This window comes from Pelmatolapia mariae, linkage group LG7 (assembly GCF_036321145.2).
Source record: "Pelmatolapia mariae isolate MD_Pm_ZW linkage group LG7, Pm_UMD_F_2, whole genome shotgun sequence".
Classification (NCBI taxonomy): Eukaryota; Metazoa; Chordata; class Actinopteri; order Cichliformes; family Cichlidae; genus Pelmatolapia; species Pelmatolapia mariae.
Genome location: NC_086233.1, coordinates 5,442,241 through 5,462,412, shown reverse-complemented (window position 1 = coordinate 5,462,412; position 20,172 = coordinate 5,442,241). Strand labels below are relative to the sequence as shown.

Sequence of the window (20,172 nt, the reverse complement as noted above, 5' to 3'; positions counted from 1 at the left end):
TGTGGGTTTTTTGTAACAAACATGGCAACAGCAGAAATGCCCGACTTGAGGCTTTAAAAAAAGGGCTTTAGAAACCAATCATGTCCATCTTGGTCTACGCTAATAGCATAATTGGGCTGTCTTCTCCTGGTCCATTAGCGGCTTCACAGTAATATTTAATACAGTAGATTCTAGCACAACACATCCAATGTCGATGTCCACATTATTTTCCTGTTTGGTTCAGAAAGGGAAAGTGGGGTGCTGGGTTAAGAAGGCGTGTATCCAAAGGCCACAGCAAAGGTCTGGGTTTGAGTCTGTCCTTGGAAGAGCCCATTTCCCACCTGCTCTCCTTCTTGTGTAATCTACTGTATACAATAAATAAATAAAGATAGTAGAGCCATGATAGTGCACAATACATCTTGATCAAAAGTAGTATAGCAGCACTATAGTTCAACATATAAAAATGATAATAATAATAAAGAATTTCAAGCTAAAAGGTTGTCGTACAAAGCTGGTGTTGCCATAAACTAGCAGAAAAAAAATGGATCAAAGCAGCATCTTCCATTTTCTTGTTGAGTGTTTTTTTTTTATCAAAGTGCTAGTACTGGCTTGTTCATAACAGCATAAATTAAATGCACAATTTTGTCATTGTTTATTATAATTTAAATAAGAGTTTATAAGCCTTATCCTGTGCTCCCTTTAAATCCAGCCCTCCTTACTGCTGCTCTGAGCCGGTGCAAAGGATTAGTGTCACTCAACCAGACAGAGGGAATGACGGAGAAGAAAAGAAGCTGATTAGCAAAGCCTCATGGGTGCAGACTCTACGTAATTACGCTTTAGTGCTTTATGTGCTTTTGTGTAGACTCACTAAATTGTAAGCATCATGTCTGTGGATGTAGACGAACAGTGCCTCAGCTGAATGAAGACTGATGGGGTCTGGAGCAAGTCAGAGGCAAGATTCAGGTAAGGGACATGATCATCTCATCAGCATTAGGACTGATAAGTTTATGGAGCCATGTTTTCCAAATGTATGATGAATGTGTAGACAGTAGTATTTAATGTGAAATCACCTGTCTTTGTGTGCAGTGGTCAGAAGTCTATGATAACTGTGATAACAGTTTAGTTATGACAGGTTGACTGAAAGAAACAGTTATAAGACATCCGCTTTGATCTAATCTGAAGTGTTAAAAAACATCCAGTTCAAAAAACTTTTCAAATAAACACAAACAGCGGCAGGTGGCTCAAGTATTTGTACTTCGATTAATCTAACAAGACTGTATGTACAGATTGTTAAAGAAGAGTTGAGACAAAGGTTTTCTGTACCACATATTTGTTGATGATCATCAGTAGCTTTAATTGTGGTTCCTGTGAGTTATATTTGTATGATCTTTAGCACCTTAAGGTGACTATTGTTTTGATTTGGAGCGATATTGTCACGGTTCGCGAGGTGAGCCGTATGGAATTATTAAAGGACCCAAGATGCGGCACAACTGAGGTGAGGAAGCTTTATTTAAGGAACGTGCGAAAAAAAAACTGAGTAAAACCTAAACTGGGAAAACTAAAACTTAAACAACAAAACCTGAACACAAGTGAGGGTAACTTGCAGGGAGAATTCACAGGATGACGAAGGGAGAAACGCAGACCAGAAAACACGAAATAACGCAGACAAACCAGCAACCAGCAGGAGAACACACAGGGCTTAAATACACACAGCAGTAATCAGGGGATGGGAGACAGGAGGGAAACACACCTGGGAGAAATCACAACTGACGAGGCAGGGGAAACGTAAACTGAACACACTCACATAAGACAAGGACCTTCAGAATAAAACAGGAAACTAACAGACACAGAGAACCAGACAAGACACTGAACTAAACAGACAGACTCACAAGCAGACACAGTGACACCATGGACAGACAGAGGGAACACAGAGAAGTGGGAGCAGGCAGGCACAAAACAAAACCCTAGCGAATGGCAACCGAACCCAAAGACATAACAGAATAAACAAGAACACAGAATAATATAAAGAAACACAAAACACTGAGTCATCAGACTCAGGACCATGACAGATATTAATACAACTGAATTTAATTGCTGGCATAGACCCAACTCTAAGTACCATAATTACAATCCAATTTAAAAGGTGCTATTAGCGTAAGTGTATATGTACAAACAAACACACTGGATATCCCCTAGGCAGCAGGTCATTACCAGGTATGACTGGTAGCAGGCCAATGACAGCCAATAATGATGTTTTATCTTTAAAGGTTTCACTTGGATGTCCAATAAAAACAAAATTCGACTGCATAACAAATTTGTAATTACTGCAATTGTCATTTCAAAGAAAACAGACCTAAATCAGCTACTCCTGAAGCTCCTGGAAATATCTGGACATCTTTAAATCCAAAGACAAGGACTAAAAATATGACTTAAATGGGCCTCTTTGGAGACATTGCAAACAAGCATCACTTAAACGTAAACTGTTACTGACTGTTTACCAGGCTTTATAGTAATATTCTCTCACTTCACTTGAGCATTTACGAGGGTAGGAGACTAAGTTAATGGTTTTCTACCTACCAGTTTCAGAGAGCCCCCCCAGTTTAAAACCAAACACTGAGACAGAATCGCCTGACTCCTCGCAGCGAACGCCCATCATACTCATCACAGCTCCATCACGGGACGACATCTACGCCACGCCATCCAAAATCACGATAGCCGATGCCATCAAAGAGCAGCGGCCTGGGTCTGCACCCTTCGTAGTGGGGAAGAAACTACCAACCAGACAGTAACTCCAAATGTCTATCACAAGAGGTAAACTGGAAGGAGAGATGACTGATTATTTGCTGAGTGTGATGAAGAATCACCCTGAAACTGAATCATGACACTGGTGTGCGTGTGAGAGCAGCTGAACAGTATTGAGCTTATCATTTTTCCTGCAAATCTTTTACACTAGCCCAACTTACTTTTACTTCTTATAATAATGTGCTTATTTGAAGAATTGTGAGGGCAAGAGATGGTTTAGTGCATGTTTGACCTATGTTGAGCCATTTTGTATCTCTTTGTACAAATTTGTTGTCTCTTTTAAGTCATTTGTATCCTCCCATTGCAGCAATTTTGTAGCTCTTTGGTTAATATTTTGATGCTTCACAGTCGTTTTGAGACTCTTTGCAGCTCTTTTGTTGCACTCTGATTTTATGGGCATTTTGTGTTTGCAGCTTATTCTCTGGTTGCTTGTAGTGGTCACATTCAGTCAGGTGAACATATCCAGTAATTAGATTAATGACAAAAGAGGGTGACTTTAGTCCACTGTCCTTTGTGCGAGTTTTACAGTGTTCTATTACTATTATTATTATCAATCTACAACAGACTGGACTCAAAAGGGAACTGATTTTATGAGCTCCTTATTTATTACCAGAAGTGCTGATGCACTTCTGGGTTATCTTGTTGTAGAAGTAGAGATATGGGTATTTACAGTACAGTGTGTAATGGAAAAAGACACAGTTGGTTTGTTAATTGAAAGTGGAAAAAGTCTTGACCTAGACAAAGGACTAAAGGCCAGGATATCTTGGAATCTGCTACTCATGCCAAGCTTGAGAAGATTGGATTACTACAAACACACGCAACTGGCCAGGGACTGGAAACTCCCAACAGTTCAAAGTTTACTGCATACAATAGGCTTATTTTTAACCTGTGGAGGAAATTATCTTCCTCTGCAGGGTGTCTGGGCTTGGTCTATCTGATAGGGTTAGGGTTACGGATTGGTGTGTGGTGTGATTGTGTTTCCACAACGTAAAAATATGACATCACTACAATATGATTGGTCACCTGCAATATTGAACATGGGCCAACATTAGCTTTATTGATCCAGGAACAATATCAACATGATGATATTAGATTGTGTGTCCATGGGTTCCCCATCCTCATCTTGTGACACTGTTGTTGTGAAGGAGAGTTAATCTGTTTATTCTGTAATAATTTATAATTCATTCATTCACATCCCAAAATATTTATTAATCAATTGTTTTTACCTGTATGTATAAAACATTTCTGGGCATCCACCACAAAAAATAATATAGTTTTTAAAATAAAAGGTTAAATGTTCTGCAGCCAGAAATAAATGTTTACTAAGACCTCTGTATGTTGTCCAGTCATAAAGTGTAGTCGACCTCCAAAGGCCTATTTTCGGCATTGTTCAATGTCCTGAAATACAGCATTCAGTCAGTTTTCTATATAAAACATATTTCAATGTAGATATTTTTTAATATAAAATATAGTTTTAAAACTATATATTATAATAAAAGGCAATCATCAGATAGTATTGCCGCTTTATCAAAGTAACATTTAGCAAAATGTTGAGTTTACAGAAATAGAAATGTGATAAATAGCATATTTAATTCACTAGTATTTTGTACGTTTCTTGATGGCTGTATGTGGCCTGTTTTTCTTTAAATGTCAATTATTTCATTTTCCCCCTTGTTTTACAGTTTTCCAAATATGAATTTTTCCGGAATTGACAGGTCACAAACTCCGGGAAAGCTGTTGGTTGTCCTCCCGTTACCAAAACAAACCTCAATGGCGGCTGAATGAGGTGCTGCTGTTTGTAGATGTGCTCTCTTCGGGACTTATTTTAGTCCAAAAACTGCATTTAAATAAAACAATGGACGCGGCTGGAGAGGACGAACCGGACCCCATAAAGCTGAAGTCTCTTAAGGACAATAAAACTTTCACAGTGCCTCAAAATTACAGGGTAAGAGAACGAGCTCCTTCCGTGTGGGTCCGTTCATGACTGTGGTTGTTATACTCTGCCATCAGCCACGATATTTTACATACAGAATACCAACTGACACAATTTTACAAGTCTAGCTCTTCTGTTAAAAAATCCGGCATGCATTTAAAATAATAAAGTTCGCTGTAGAGCTTTCTTTCAGTCAGTATTTACGATACTTTAGCCCTGAAACTGAATAATGCTAACTAAACGCTAACTGCTGTACTTGCAGTTACTCCTTATTTAAAACGGCTGATTATAAACGAAGTTTGGCATGCTCCCCACCTAGACTTTATCGGTAAATAAACCGCTTGTGTGTGCACTTTGCATAGACGTAATTGATTAATTAGCGAGGCGCCTTTAAAGGTGAAGTCTGCGCACTTTGTTGCCTCGTTTGTCTCCAGCAGCAGCCAATCTCATTACTTGGTTCAAATGGCATATAAGCCTCCAAGCTCAAGCACCCAAATCCACCTCCTCCAGTGATTCCCCCGGCATCCAGGATACCTTTTTAGGAGCTCGAGTCTGATTGAAAAAGTGATCACAAGACTTCCAAGAATGGCCGTCTAATCCCTGTTGGCTTTTAGTTAATTTGTGGGGTTTTTGTTTTGTTTTTCGTCCTATCCCATATAGATAATGGTAAAGTGCCCTGAAAGTCAGTTCTTCTTGTTGACTCAGTGTGGTTTGATAGTCAGTGAGAGCTCCCTTGACTTGTCTCTTGTTAATCATTTTAGTTTAGCATCATTAAATCCAAAAGATTTTCACACTTCATGAATGGTTGTAGAAATATCCTTGGGCAAAATACTGAACCTCAGTTGCTCCCGATGCATTCATCAGAGTGTGAATGTGTGAATGAATGGTTAGGTGAATGGCTGAATGAGGCTTGTAGCAAGAAAGCACAAAGACAGAGTAGAGAAGTGCCAATCCATTTAACCGTTTCATGAATTTAATTTGGCAAACCTGATAAAAACTGCTTCTTTTGACAGTACTGAAGGCTGTGAAGTGTTCACTGAGTCACAGTTTCTTTATCTTGTTTTTCTCTCTCAGTTTGGGAGCTGCAGAAGTGTCAGAGAGTTTGAGAAACTCAACCGAATAGGAGAAGGAACATACGGCATTGTGTGTAAGTTAGACAGCAGAGGAAATACTGAGGACTAACACTTCAGTTTGTCCATGTGACATGCTCTGTAAATAATCAATTCCCTTTTCTCACTGCAGACCGTGCCCGCGACACCAAGTCAGATGAGATTGTTGCACTGAAAAAGGTGCGAATGGACGCAGAGAAAGATGGTGAGACCATCGCGTGCTTTATTTTTTTTATGCGTATCTCTGATCGAGAGCTTTATTCATACAACTAGATGTAAATTTTAAAAAATCTAATTTTTGCACCACCATCAACTGAAAGATCGGTGATATCTGTTCCTCATCTGTCAGGGGTCCCCATCAGCAGCCTCAGAGAGATCACACTGCTGCTGAGGCTGAGACATCCCAACATAGTGGAGCTGAAAGAGGTGGTTGTCGGCACTCAGCTAGAAAGGTACTGCACGGACACACTCACAATAAATGCTTTAGTATATAGATGATCTGATACTAGTCTTATTGTTGCTTCTGTTGATCTTGCAATGTGTGGCCTTTGGGGCCAGTTGCATCAGCTGCTCTTTACTCGTATTCTTAACTATGCCTGGGCCCTGTGGTGCCAAACCAGTTCAGCATAGCCAGCAATTAAAAAAAAATTCATGTTTCACTTACTCTGACTTTTTTAATGAGGCTAAGCTGATGAATTCAATGTTTCTCATTTTCACAGTCACATGAAAGGGAATAGTGTCGTGGCATGTGACGAATAACAAACATGGACATGTCTGCTGGCAGCAGAATGAACTATCTTACAAACAAAGATAACACCAGAAAGAGATGGAAATACCCAGGACCCACTCAGGAAGGGCTGTGAGTGGGTGTGACAGAAAAATCATTATATTAATGTGTGAATCTGGCTTCCAGGGGAAATTGCTTTGAGTGACCATTAGGACTTAGTTACGCAGGATTCATTAACTGTGTCACTTTATAGATTCTGTGTCAACCCTGACAGTGTTAAATGAGTTAAAACCAGTAAGAAGCTTTACTTACAAATTTAATATAATTTTATCAAGCACAAGACTTAGTTGCCTGTTTTGGGATTTTCTTTCTGTGTTAAGGCTTATAAAAAATAACAAAATTGCTTTAAAAAAGTCTAAAAGAATAAAAATGAGTAATACATTTTCTTGTGAATGGTCTGTTTTTCTTATTGTTGCTCTTCAAGGAAAGACAAAAACATTAGACAGTCTCTAAACACTTTGGACACCTTTATTATTTTGCAAAAAAGTCTAGCTCTCTAAGATGGTGACGAAAAGAGATTGTCGGTAGGCTCTAGTTTTGTATGTGAAGATCTTGCAGAATAAGTTACCATGGCAGTGTAACCAGGTATGAAGGAAACCACCTTAGTATAAATGAACACCCAGGGTTAAATCTGATGTTAACTTGCTGATTACCAAATCCTGCTTCGTACTTCAGAGCGGTGGTATAGAAAGCTGCTGGACTGTGGTCACACACACAAACCAGCAGTCCAAAGAAACCTTTCTCCTCATCAGGTTGTGCGTCCAGCACATTGCTTTCTATTTCATCCTAAAAGTCTGCTTGTTGAAAGGTTTTTGTAGGGTCTACGACATTGGTACAAGATTGCCAGTTTGAGTTTATGTCCACTTTGTATCAGGTCCCTGAAAACGGAAGACTCATGTCTGAAAGATGCCACTGATTTAACTAAAAGTTAGACTTAAGCTCAGGTGGTTAAACTGACGTGTAGCCGGTATAATATAGATAAGGGGAATTATCCTCATTGTTTGTTTCCCCAGCTTTTGTGACCTTAGTCGCCTGAATCGACTGTGGTTGTGATTTGGCGCTGTATAAATAAAATTGGATTTAACAGAATTGTTTTACTGTCTAACATAAACTTTCTTAATCTTTTTGGATCTTTTCAGCCTATTTCTGGTGATGAGTTACTGTGAACAAGATCTGGCCAGTCTGCTGGAAAACATGCAGACGCCATTCTCAGAGGCGCAGGTAAATCAAACTCATACATTCCTGCAAGTTCATTTCTACCTAAAGTGATTGCTATTCTTTTCTTGTGTCTGCATGTGAGTGTATAAATGGATGTTTTGCTATTTACATGGCCTCCATATTCATGTACAGTAGAAGCTGATGCAACCAGTTGTTCCATTATTTTTTTTCTTCTGTTTTGTTGTGTTCCAGGTTAAGTGCATCGTTCTCCAGTTGCTTAGAGGTTTGGAGTATCTCCACCACAACTTCATTATTCACAGGTTGGTCTCACACCATTACGAGGACCAGCTGAAGTTTTAATTTGTTATTATCATAATTGTTTAAAATTTGGCAGTTTAATTAAATAATCTTAAGTGTAAAGCAGTGGATTTACACTTAAGATTACTCTAATGCAGAACTGCCAATGACTGCAGTTCCCCTTCTGTCCACTGGGCTGTGTTTGTGCTGTTGGTGCCTTTTAGAGTATTTTAGCACAATTATCTGACAAATAATCTGGTTTGCTACGAGGTTTAGATCAACCAACAAGTTTTGGGGTTTTGTAAATGAGATCAGAGAATGTAACATTTTTGTTGTACCTGTAAATTTTATGGTTCCTAACCAAGCTAGCTAGCATTTCGTTACATCCTAGCACTCACTCACTTCGCTGTAGAGCATTGTGACAGCTAGAACAATAACATTGCACCTTCAAAATCGGTGGTGTCACTGTGGCCGTGTCTGTCTTTTATATACAGTGTTTGGCTAATGTCCGAAGACTTGTGGGCATTTTTTCAATAGTTTATAAGCAAGTATAAATTAAAATGATAAAATGTTTGCATGATTTTTTTGTGTTCAGATTGAACTGAGTGCCTGATTGTCAGCTTTCCTACTGTATATAGTTGCACACACAGCTGTTAGTCCCCACTAGTGGAAATAAGTGTTAAGGGGTAAAAATTGCTAAGTGGTGGGAGGAAGGTGAGGCATTGAGGAGCCACCTCCTGCCACAAGCAAATGAGCCCACAGTCCTTGATCATCCTGACTGTGTTAGATGCTGAATGCTTGAGCTACATAGCTAGCTCTTTAAATGTCAGCTACTTTTCCCTATAGACTGGCGATGCTCTGCCTGAAGTCGTGTCTACAGTCAGATGTCACACAGACCTTGTTTTCAGGAGCTTCCTGGGTGAAAATAGTGCCCATTCATATGCACATGCAGCTCCATTAAAAACGCTCACTTCAAACAGTCATTGGCTGCCCTTCCCTGTGCGTCGTTCTGCTAGAAGTCTCTTCCTGTTAAAGGGAACTCTTCCTCCTTGCTGTCACTAAGTGCTTACACTCACACTGACTAATATCGTAGGGTCTTAACCTTACAATATAGATTTTGTTGGGATGACTGTTGCTGACGAAATTTAAATGAATTGATGCTAAAGACAAGTGAAAAATAGCTATAAGAAAACAGTCTTTAAGTTTCCCACAGCTGAGATGAGCCTGCTCCTTGAAGTCAGAATGAATGTGAGTCTTCCTTTACCAGAGTTAGAGTGTTCGGATCATAGTCTGAGGTGAAAGGCAAGAAGCCATTTACTGACTCTCTCCATTCAGCTTGACTAAGCCTGAACAAATCTCCCAAGAGAAAAGACATGCTCCTGCTGCAGGACGAGTTAGAGCAGAGCTGTGCTGCATAATTATCTTCCTCTAATCTTGTTATTAGAGACCTGAAGGTGTCTAATCTGCTGATGACAGACAAAGGCTGCGTAAAGATTGGTGAGTCACCTCTATTATCATATCTCTTCTGCAGCTTTTACTGTAATCACCTTATACTCCTACTGACATGCCTCCCAAACCCTGCCACTGCTGAACTTTGACCTGCCACGCTGTGACAGTAATGGCTGAAGTGTTTGGTTTTTTTGTTTTTTTTTATCTATCAGTGTTGTTGCCACCATGATTTAAAAAAGAAACACACACACACACACACGCACACACACTTTTTTCATTGTCAGTTTTAAGGAAAACTGTAATAACAGGTGTTTTTTAAATCATGTAGACAAGTTTAAGATGGCCTGCTGAGTTAAAATCAGGCACCATAATTGGGAAGAAAGACAATTTTAATGATGTATTGTTGTTGGTGCCAGGCTGGTCTGGGTATTTTTCAGAAACTGATGATCTACTGGGAATTTCCCACACAACCATCTGTGGAGTTTACAGAGAATGAAGAAGAGAACTAGAATTAAGGAATTAATTCTAGTTCCATCACAGAGCTAGATTTATGTCAGCTCTGAAGGGAAATAGGGGGTCCAACCCAGTAATAGCAAGGTGTACTTAAAAAAGTGGCCTCTAAGTGTATTTACCGACTCAAATGTCAGATTATTTTATTTATCTGAATTTTACTAAATTTTACTAGACAACAAAGTTTTGACTGTTGATTAATGAACTGATGGCAGAAAACATTTTTCTAATATAGACATTATCTAAATATTGTATTATTGCAGGTTTCTTTACCGTATAATAATAAGTCCCTTGAGGGAACTTCTGGTGTGATTTGGTACTATAAATACATACTAAATAAATAAACAAACCTGAAATGGCTTACGGACTGCCAAAAGAGATTCTAGCAAAACGTCAAGTGACTCAGGAGGGGAAAGCGGTGCTCCACCTGCACTGTGTATAGTGCAGGTGGAGTGCTGCTGACTTCAACTGAGGACCTTGTCAGGTATTGTCAGGAATACTTTGAGAACCTCCTTAATCCCACTGACAGGTCTTCCGTAGAGGAAACAGAGTCTGGGGATGAGGGGGATGACTCGTCTATCTCCGGACTCCTTGGTGGCAGGGCCTCTGGGGTGGATGAGGTTCGCCCTGAGTTCCTGAAGACTCTGGATGTTGTAGGGCTGTCTTGGTTGACACGCCTCTATAATGTTTTGTGGAAATCATGGGCATTACCCTTTAGATTAGCAGATCGGGGTGGTGGTCCCCATCTTCAAGAAGAGAGACCGGAGTGTGTGCTCCAACTATAGGGGGATCACACTCCTCAGTCTCCCCAGGAAAATCTATACCAGGGTGCTGGAATGGAGAGTCCATCCGTTAGTCGAGCCTCGGATACAGGAGGAACAATGAGGTTTCCGTCCCAGTCGTGAAACACTGGACCAGCTCTTTATCCTCTCAGAGGTCGATTATCTTGTTAATAATTTTACCTCCTCACTACGTACGACTCTGGATACTGTAGCTCCAGTGAAAACTAAGGTCTCAAATCAGAAGTACCTGACTCCGTGGTATAATTCTCAAACACGTAGCCTAAAGCAGATAACTCGTAAGCTGGAGAGGAAATGGCGTGTCACAAATTTAGAGGATCATCATTTAGCCTGGAGAAATAGTTTGCTGCTTTATAAGAAAGCCCTCCGCAAAGCCAGAACATCTTACTATTCGTCACTGATTGAAGAAAATAAGAACAACCCCAGGTTTCTCTTCAGCACTGTAGCCAGGCTGACAAAAAGTCAGAGCTCTACTGAGCCAACAATCCCTTTAACGTTAACTAGTAATGACTTCATGAACTTCTTCAGAAATAAAATTTTTATCATTAGAGAAAAAATTACCAATAATCATCCCACAGATGTAATATCGTCTACAGCTACTTTTAGTACCATTGATGTTAAGTTAGACTCTTTTTCTCCAATCGATCTTTCTGAGTTAACTTCAATAATTACTTCCTCCAAACCATCAACGTGTCTTTTAGACCCCATTCCTACAAAACTGCTCAAAGAAGTCCTGCCATTAATTAATTCTTCAATCTTAAATATGATCAATCTATCTCTAATAATTGGCTATGTACCACAGGCCTTCAAGGTGGCTGTAGTTAAACCCTTACTTAAAAAGCAATCTCTAGACCCAGCTGTCTTAGCTAATTATAGGCCAATCTCCAACCTTCCTTTCATATCAAAAATCCTTGAAAGAGTAGTTGTCAAACAGCTAACAGATCATCTGCAGAGGAATGGCTTATTTGAAGAGTTTCAGTCAGGTTTCAGAGCTCATCACAGCACAGAAACAGCTTTAGTGAAGGTTACAAATGATCTTCTTATGGCCTCTGACAGTGGACTCATCTCTGTGCTTGTCCTGCTAGACCTCAGTGCAGCGTTTGATACTGTCGACCATAATATCCTATTAGAGCGATTAGAACATGCTGTAGGTATTACAGGTACTGCACTGCAGTGGTTTGTATCATATCTATCTAATAGACTCCAATTTGTTCAAGTAAATGGAGAGTCTTCTTCACATGCTGAGGTTAATTATGGAGTTCCACAGGGTTCAGTGCTAGGACCAATTCTATTTACATTATACATGCTTCCCCTAGGTAGCATCATTAGAAGACATAGCATAAATTTTCACTGCTATGCAGATGATACGCAGCTCTATCTATCCATGAAGCCAGGTAACACACACCAATTAGTTAAACTGCAGGAATGTCTTAAAGACATAAAGACCTGGATGGCCGCTAACTTCCTGCTTCTTAATTCAGATAAAACTGAGGTTATTGTACTCGGCCCTGAAAATCTTAGAAATATGGTATCTAAGCAGATCCTTACTCTGGATGGCATTACCTTGGCCTCCAGTAATGCTGTGAGGAACCTTGGAGTCATTTTTGACCAGGACATGTCCTTCAACGCACATATTAAACAAATATGTAAGACTGCTTTCTTCCATTTGCGCAACATCTCTAAAATTAGAAATATCCTGTCTCAGAGTGATGCTGAAAAACTAGTTCATGCCTTCATTACTTCCAGGCTGGACTACTGTAACTCATTATTATCAGGATGTCCTAAAAACTCCCTGAAAAGTCTTCAGTTAATCCAAAATGCTGCAGCAAGAGTACTGACAGGGACTAGAAAGAGAGAGCATATTTCTCCTGTTTTGGCTTCCCTTCATTGGCTTCCTGTTAAATCCAGAATTGAATTCAAAATCCTGCTCCTCACATACAAGGTCTTAAATAATCAGGCCCCATCTTATCTTAATGACCTTGTAGTACCATATCACCCTATTAGAGCACTTCGCTCTCGCTCTGCAGGCTTACTTGTTGTTCCTAGAGTATTTAAAAGTAGAATGGGAGGGAGAGCCTTCAGTTTTCAGGCCCCTCTTCTGTGGAACCAGCTTCCAGTTTGGATTCAGGAGACAGACACTATCTCTACTTTCAAGGTTAGGCTTAAAACTTTCCTTTTTGGTAAAGCATATAGTTAGGGCTGGACCAGGTGACCCTGAATCCTCCCTTAGTTATGCTGCAATAGACGTAGGCTGCCGGGGATTCCCATGATGCATTGAGTTTTTCCTTTCCAGTCACCTTCTCACTCACTATGTGTTAATAGACCTCTCTGCATCGAATCATATCTGTTATTAATCTCTGTCTCTCTTCCACAGCATGTCTTTCATCCTGTTTTCCTTCTTTCACCCCAACCGGTCGCAGCAGATGGCCGCCCCTCCCTGAGCCTGGTTCTGTTGGAGGTTTCTTCCTGTTAAAAGGGAGTTTTTCCTTCCCACTGTCGCCAAAGTGCTTGCTCATAGGGGGTCATATGATATGATTGTTGGGTTTTTCTCTGTATTTATTATTGTGCTATCTACTGTACAATATAAAGCGCCTTGAGGCGACTTTTGTTGTGATTTGGCGCTATATAAATAAAATTGAATTGAATTGAATTGAATTCAAGGATACTTGAGGGGGCATGGGAGTTTGCCCAACCAGTCTACATCTGTTTTATGGACTTGGAGAAGGCATTCGACTGTGTCCCTCGGAGTGTCCTGTGGGAGGTGCTTCAGAAGTATGGGGTGTCTGGCCTATTGCTACGACACAACCGTTATACAACCGTTGCCATAGCTTGGCTCGCATAGCCGGCAATAAGTCAGACTTGTTCCTGATGGGAGTTGGACTCTCAGACACAACATTAAAACTGCCTCCCTAACATTGTGCAGTTTTCTGCTGTTTAATCCCACTGAAATCTGGAGAAGTGATATTTAGACATTCTGCCTTTGATTACCCATTAAAAACAAATTGAAATCAGATAAAATCAGATTACTTGATGTTGAACTGATCAGTACTCGTTATTTTCTGCACACAGCTGATTTCGGTCTGGCCCGGATGTACGGCATTCCTCAGCAACCCATGACACCACGAGTAGTTACGCTGTGGTGAGTGTTTACCCAGTTAGTCTAACTCATTTGAGGTATTCTGTGTGGGTGTTGTGCCCTGCATATAACCCTTGTGCTGCTGTGCTAGTGCAGCCTCAGTGGAAACTCCCTTGTAATCCCCTCACAATAATCCTCCCTTATTAGCTCCATTACCTCGGGCCGCTATCCTGATATGCTCTCCTTCGTGCAGGTATAGAGCACCAGAGCTCCTCCTAGGGACGAAGACTCAGACTACGGCTCTGGACATGTGGTGAGGAAATACATGTGAAATCTATACGCTTAGGATCAGTATACTGCACAAGGAAGGTGGTTTTAATGGCGAGAAAAAGCATCTAATAACCAGCTTTTAACCACTCTACCTACACTGCGTTCTTCTCATAATCTCTTTAGGAAACTTTAATTATAGGATAGTAATTACAGCTGTACTATCAAAGCACTCTCTTTATGGAAGCTGTGCTTATTTTTGTTGAAGGTTTGTTTACCCTCATACTAAAAAACGTGGTCTGCCAGTAGCTGAAACAAAATTAAACAGAATATGATATGTATAATTGTCCTAAGTTAATAAATTCTGTGCCAAAGGAAAAAGGCCTCTCATATCCCATGAGGATCCGTCAGGAAATTAAAGCCAGACGTGATGTTTCCTTTACAGGGCAGTGGGCTGTATCCTGGCTGAGCTGCTAGCCCACAAACCTCTGCTGCCTGGAACCTCTGAGATCCAGCAGGTCGACCTGATCGTTCAGCTGCTGGGAACACCCAATGAAAACATCTGGCCGGTAAGACTCGGCTTTCACACTGTCTGATGTTAAACTATTGAATTGGATGCATTTAGCTTTTATTGCTAAAGCAGTCTTAAACTGATATATTTCTACTTTTTTGTATGCCATCAACAAGTTCAGCAACATTAAACCCATTAAGGGAAAACAAGGTAAAAGCAGCCGATGATTGGCACAACTCAAAAGCCTTACTGTCTCAGTGTCTGGTCCTTGGTAAAGTCACTCAGGTCTTTCCTTCTTCTGCCTCCAACTACAAGAACAGACTGTTCACTTTCCATCTAATACTCTAATAGCTAGACATGTGACATTGATACAAGTCATCAGTTATTCATTTAGTCTATAATAGGTTGCAGTCTGCACAGAGCTGAGAAATGAGATCTGTTGTGTGTGTGGCAGGGTTTCTCTCAGCTTCCCCTCATCGGTCAGTACAGCCTGAGGAAGCAGCCGTACAACAACCTGAAGAACAAATTCACCTGGCTGTCTGATGCTGGACACAGACTGCTTAACCTGCTCTTCATGTACAACCCCCAGCGCAGGTACTTTTAGCTCTACTGGTTTCTGGCTGGAATCTAGACTACAGCTCTGATAAAGCTAAGCTTTTTTTGTGGGGAAAATGAAGGAGTCGCATGAATTTGCATATGAGGTGTCACTAACTTCTTGTATTTTTCCTGATTCTCAGAGCTACTGCTAAAGATTGCTTGGAGAGTTCGTACTTCAAAGAGAAACCTCTACGTGAGTATAAAGATTCCAGATATGCACAAGCTGACGTCTGTCTGTCCTCCGACCTGCCGTGAGTCATTCTCTGTGTCTCTGTGCTTCTCTTTCCAGCCTGCGAACCAGAGCTGATGCCAACATTCCCTCACCATCGCAACAAGCGAGCGGCTCCTCCAGCAGAGAGCCACTCGAAGAGGAGTAAAGTGTGAAGAAACACTGGACTTACAGGCACACCTCTGGTGGGAAAATGGCCACACTCATGAAGAGCTTTTACTGTGGAGCTTTGAGCTAGTCCAAACCAGAATCAGCTTCAGCACAGCTGTAGTGAAACAAAGTCAGACAAACTTATTGCTGGACTGTTAAAAAAAAGGAACACAGCAAGCAGTCAAGAAAAGGCTGGAAGTACAACCTGCTGTGTGGATCCAACGGTGTGGTCTGAGAGCACAGCACATTCATCAAAGAAAGAGAAACGGGCCCATTTTATATTTTGTGTCTGAGTTACTGTTTCCAACGGCAAATAAGATGCTACAGTTACGAGAAGAGACTTCATATTTGCAAATTCTACTCTCATGGTTACAAGAAAAGCTTTGATTAAAGTTAAATAAAAAATTTAAAAAATAATTTAATTACTAAAATAAATTTCTCTTTAAAGTGGACGTTTTAGCCTAATTTATTTTTTTGTTTCTAGAGTAGCTTTGCATGGTTCACAGTTCAAAATCATCCTTGTGTATCCTCTCAGTTCATCCTCTATCAGAAACAAGCTGTTTTAATTCCTCTGCCTTTTAACTCTTTCACCTGTAAAAACATTTGACAACCTCCTCTGTACCGTTAATGACACCTCAATATATATAATATAAGATGTGGTGTGAGTAGCCTTAGTAAGCTATATAGGTGGCGATCACCCTCATTAACTTCTGATTCACACCCAGCCCTTAAAATATGACAGAAAGCACTGAGTTCAGAAAAGAAAAACAAGTGTTTACCCCTAGTAGGCAACCAAGAGGGAAAGAGTTAAGGCAGCTGTCTTCTGATTGGCTTTTCCTTCATTAACAGACGGTCTGAAAAGCCGGCTGTGCCTTAGACGAACATATTGGGGATAGTTCCTCTCTGACATCATAAATGTCCCTGTTGAGAGCAGCTTGAAGCCTGAGCTTTTGGCATATTCTTATTTAAAACTTTGACAATGTTTAATTTGAATTTAATAAAGTTTAATAAACATCTGGAACAGCAACAGTGTATAAAAATATAAAAATAAGGATGACAGAATAGCCATTTAATCCATTCTGATCTCATGAATATGAGAACACTATCTAAAAATGACAAAATAATCCATACAGTATTAGCCACTATTTTATATATGCTCACAGACAGCAATGGTCCTGTGATGGGCAAAAACTGTCTTGTTATAATAATGTCCTTTTGCTCACTGACATCAATAATATCCCTCACTCTATCAAACCAAGGAGCTGCATGTTGTGACTGTGTAACACTTCTGTCTTCTCAGATAGTGGTGACCTTTTCTTGTAATTATGTGATTAAGCATGAGGCCTCGCTTTCCTTTTTTTTTCCAGCAGTGAATGTAGTGCTATAGTGTACACCCTGACACATTACACATCAGTCTCTGTGGATGTGCTGTTATAATTATCTCTGCAGCTCTGTGACCAGGAGCTTTGGGGTCTTTGCTTGAGTGCTGTCTACAGCTTTATAGCCTCCATGTTATTCTTGTTGATGAATTTAGGATTAATTTAAGAATATCTGCCTTTAAAGTCTTTGATGCACAATAAAGAAGATCTCAGGTTTGATCCTCACAGCTGTCAGACAGTGTCCAAGTGTCCTTGAGTAAAATATTGAATGCTTGATTTTGCTTGATAGACATTAAGGAGCTCTGTGTTAGCACGCAGCACGGGCCAGCAGGGCCAAAACTGTGATATGATGTAGCAACTGTACTGCTTGTCTTAGTATGTGCAATAAGCACAAAGTTTACCCCATGTAGGCTGCTTTGTGCTATTACATACTTGGTGCCATTTAACATTATACATCAATCACTTAAGCTGTGGAATAAATTGTAAAGCTAGTCAAATAGCATTTCCACTTATATGAATTATAGTTGGACTATACTGACAAGTAAGATATGGTTAGCTAGCTAGCTGTAATTTAGCTGTGATACAGGACTCTGGTGATGGTTGGTTGGTAATAGTGGCTGATGAAGTAAAAAGAAAATAGACTGCCAAGTTACCTGATCAGCCCTGAGTCACACCAAGGAAAACAGTGGGCTGGAGACCACCGCACAACCGTACACAGTGAACTTGCAACTATTTCAAAAGTTGCTTCAAAGATTGCGACCAAGATGGTAACCACTCGCAGTCAGTCGCGTCTTCAAAGCGACTTCATACGTCAAGATGGCAATAAAACATCAATAATAAACTGCAGCAAACTGGTGGAAATGGTGAATCATCTACATACACAGATTGCATAGGTTGCCTCCCACAAGGCAATCCATGCAACCACTGCAATCGAAAGTGGTTATCCAGAGGTTCCTAGTCTTGTGAAAAAATTCTGCACTATTTTTAATCTAGTGTGACTGAGCCATTAAGACAGTGTTTTGCTTCATGAAATTTGTCAGTGCATATGATGTTTGTTGTATGGAGCTGATTAGGACTGGACTTCATTTCCAAGCTACTTTTAGCTAATGAGGTGGTTGCTCTAGGTCTTTCCAGTCTTGTGATTATAGCTTGACATTTGCTGTATAGACGTGAGATTGATGTAAATGTAAAAGGAAAGAGTTTTTATCAAAATCTTGAAGATTTTCCTTAGAAGGATCAGCTTAAATGACTGCAGTAAATGAACAGTGGCCTCAAAGTTGACTGTGTAAATTTAAATAAAATCAGAAAACTGACTGCTCGACTTCTTGTATTTTTTTTTTGTTTCATCATGCTGCAAATTCTTTGAAATGTGTGACAGGATGGGGCTGCAGGCAGATCTGTTAAGAACCTGTTTGCAACTCCTTCCAGCAGTCTAACCCATGTCACAAAGCTCAGATCACTTCAAACTGGTTCAATCAACATGATGACTTCACTGTACTCAAATGCCCTCCAAAGTCACAAGATCTCAATTCAATACAGCAAACAGGAGATTTGCATCATGAATGCAGTGTGATGCCGTCATTTCAATATGGGCCTAAATCTCTGAAGAAAGCAAAAGGTGATCCAACCCAGTACACGGAGAGTGTACCTAATAAAGTGTCTGGTGAGTGTATATTGTTGAACGTTTTGTTTGCGTAGTCTTTTAATTGTGGTGAACTCCTCTCAGGCTTCACTTTGACAAATTCAGTTTCTAAATATTTGAGATCTCGGGTTTTGTGGAAACTCTTATTGGTGTGCACTTAACTGTGTGATGGTGGTGGAAGTGTTAAATTCCAAATACGTGAAATGCATAAGCATAAAAAAACATGTCAAAGCAGCAGTAGTGTCTTTTTTTCCATTTGAAATTTCAGTTTTTATTTATTCAGGTTAAATTAGTAGTAATGGTAACATGGCCAGCATCAGGTTAAATCCCCGTACAGGGACGTTAATAACTGAGCTCCCCTGAACAACAGGTACCTCCACAAACACGCAGCGATTCTACTGTAGCTTCCAGAAGTCCATCAGTGAGTCCACCAGGCACGCCTGCAATCCTGCCATAACGGCAGGAGGTCAGAGTCTGTGCAGAACAGCTTTCCTTAAACTCCCTGCTGAAATTAGGACAACAGCAATGAAACGTTCAAGTAGCATCGCCCCTGTAGGAGAACTCTGTACATTTGCCTCTAATAAAGAGGGGGGTCAGGCCTCTCACTGGTGCTCCATCATGAATCACAGAAAATTAACACTTAAAGAATAAACATACTGTAGCTGGATTAGTTACACATCACACGTGACCAGTAATTTATATAAATAATGTTCCATAACACTGATTGACCATGAATGCAGGGCAAAACAAAGATGTGCTTGACTGATTCTCAATCCACTAACATGTGAATATTAGTGGATTAATTGCAGTCGGCGTTAATTAGCTTGTGCTGTTAAACCAAGTGAGGGAGGTTAGTTTCCTTAAAGTGCCACAGACCCGATGTCCTCAATTTTCATATGTTTAATGAGACATTGTTTATTTTCCACTGCAGTTTGTGGCATATTTCTCCCACTCATGTATCCGCTCGTTTGAATATTTTCAATGAAGAGTGGAAAATACCCAGAACAAGAACTCAAACATCAAAAACAGAACATCCAGAAAAGAAGGACGTCGCAGTTTAAATAAGACTAGGTGCATTCTGGGAAATGTAGTGAAAAAAACCAACAGGCTTCCTGGGTAAAAGGTCGCTATCTTCCACACGTAACGGCCTCCTAAACATGAAGCGAAAGTGTGATTGATTGCCCCACGGTAGCTGTTTTAGTTTGAAAACTCCAGAACAAGCCTCACTGACCACAGCTGAAAAAAAGGAAGCCAATGGCAAAGATCCAAAAACTGCATTACCTCTAATGGCCACTTGAGCCACGTTCTAAATGGACCGCCAGTATGGCCAGTTACAGAAAACAAGCTTTGGTTTCTATAGCAGGTGAAGTTTTTTTTATTCATCTGATTGGATTTTAACTTATGGGTGCTGCAGCTGTGTCTTCAAAAACACCACAAACTTTTAGCAGCTAATACTCGGGCTTCAATATGTGAAGACTAAAGCCAATGAATGACATC

At 40.2% G+C, this 20,172-nt stretch overlaps 1 protein-coding gene across 3 annotated transcripts; it reads left to right on the top strand.

The window, feature by feature from the left end:
• The first annotated feature begins 750 nt into the window (after positions 1-750).
• Positions 751-18,347, top strand: cdk10 (cyclin dependent kinase 10). 3 transcript variants are annotated; one of them, XM_063477648.1, is made up of 15 exons: positions 751-942; positions 2,560-2,790; positions 4,497-4,726; positions 5,789-5,861; positions 5,957-6,028; positions 6,173-6,275; positions 7,750-7,831; positions 8,021-8,088; positions 9,510-9,562; positions 13,894-13,963; positions 14,154-14,213; positions 14,613-14,736; positions 15,133-15,272; positions 15,416-15,468; positions 15,565-18,347. In XM_063477648.1, exons 2-15 carry the CDS (start codon positions 2,775-2,777, stop codon positions 15,657-15,659), a joined length of 1,239 nt encoding a protein of 412 aa, XP_063333718.1. In that variant the 5' UTR covers positions 751-942; positions 2,560-2,774; the 3' UTR covers positions 15,660-18,347. The 3 variants fall into 3 exon arrangements, with proteins under 3 accessions (XP_063333718.1, XP_063333719.1, XP_063333720.1); XM_063477649.1 differs by having other exon boundaries at positions 4,464-4,726; XM_063477650.1 differs by lacking the exon at positions 4,497-4,726.
• The last annotated feature ends 1,825 nt before the right edge of the window (positions 18,348-20,172 follow it).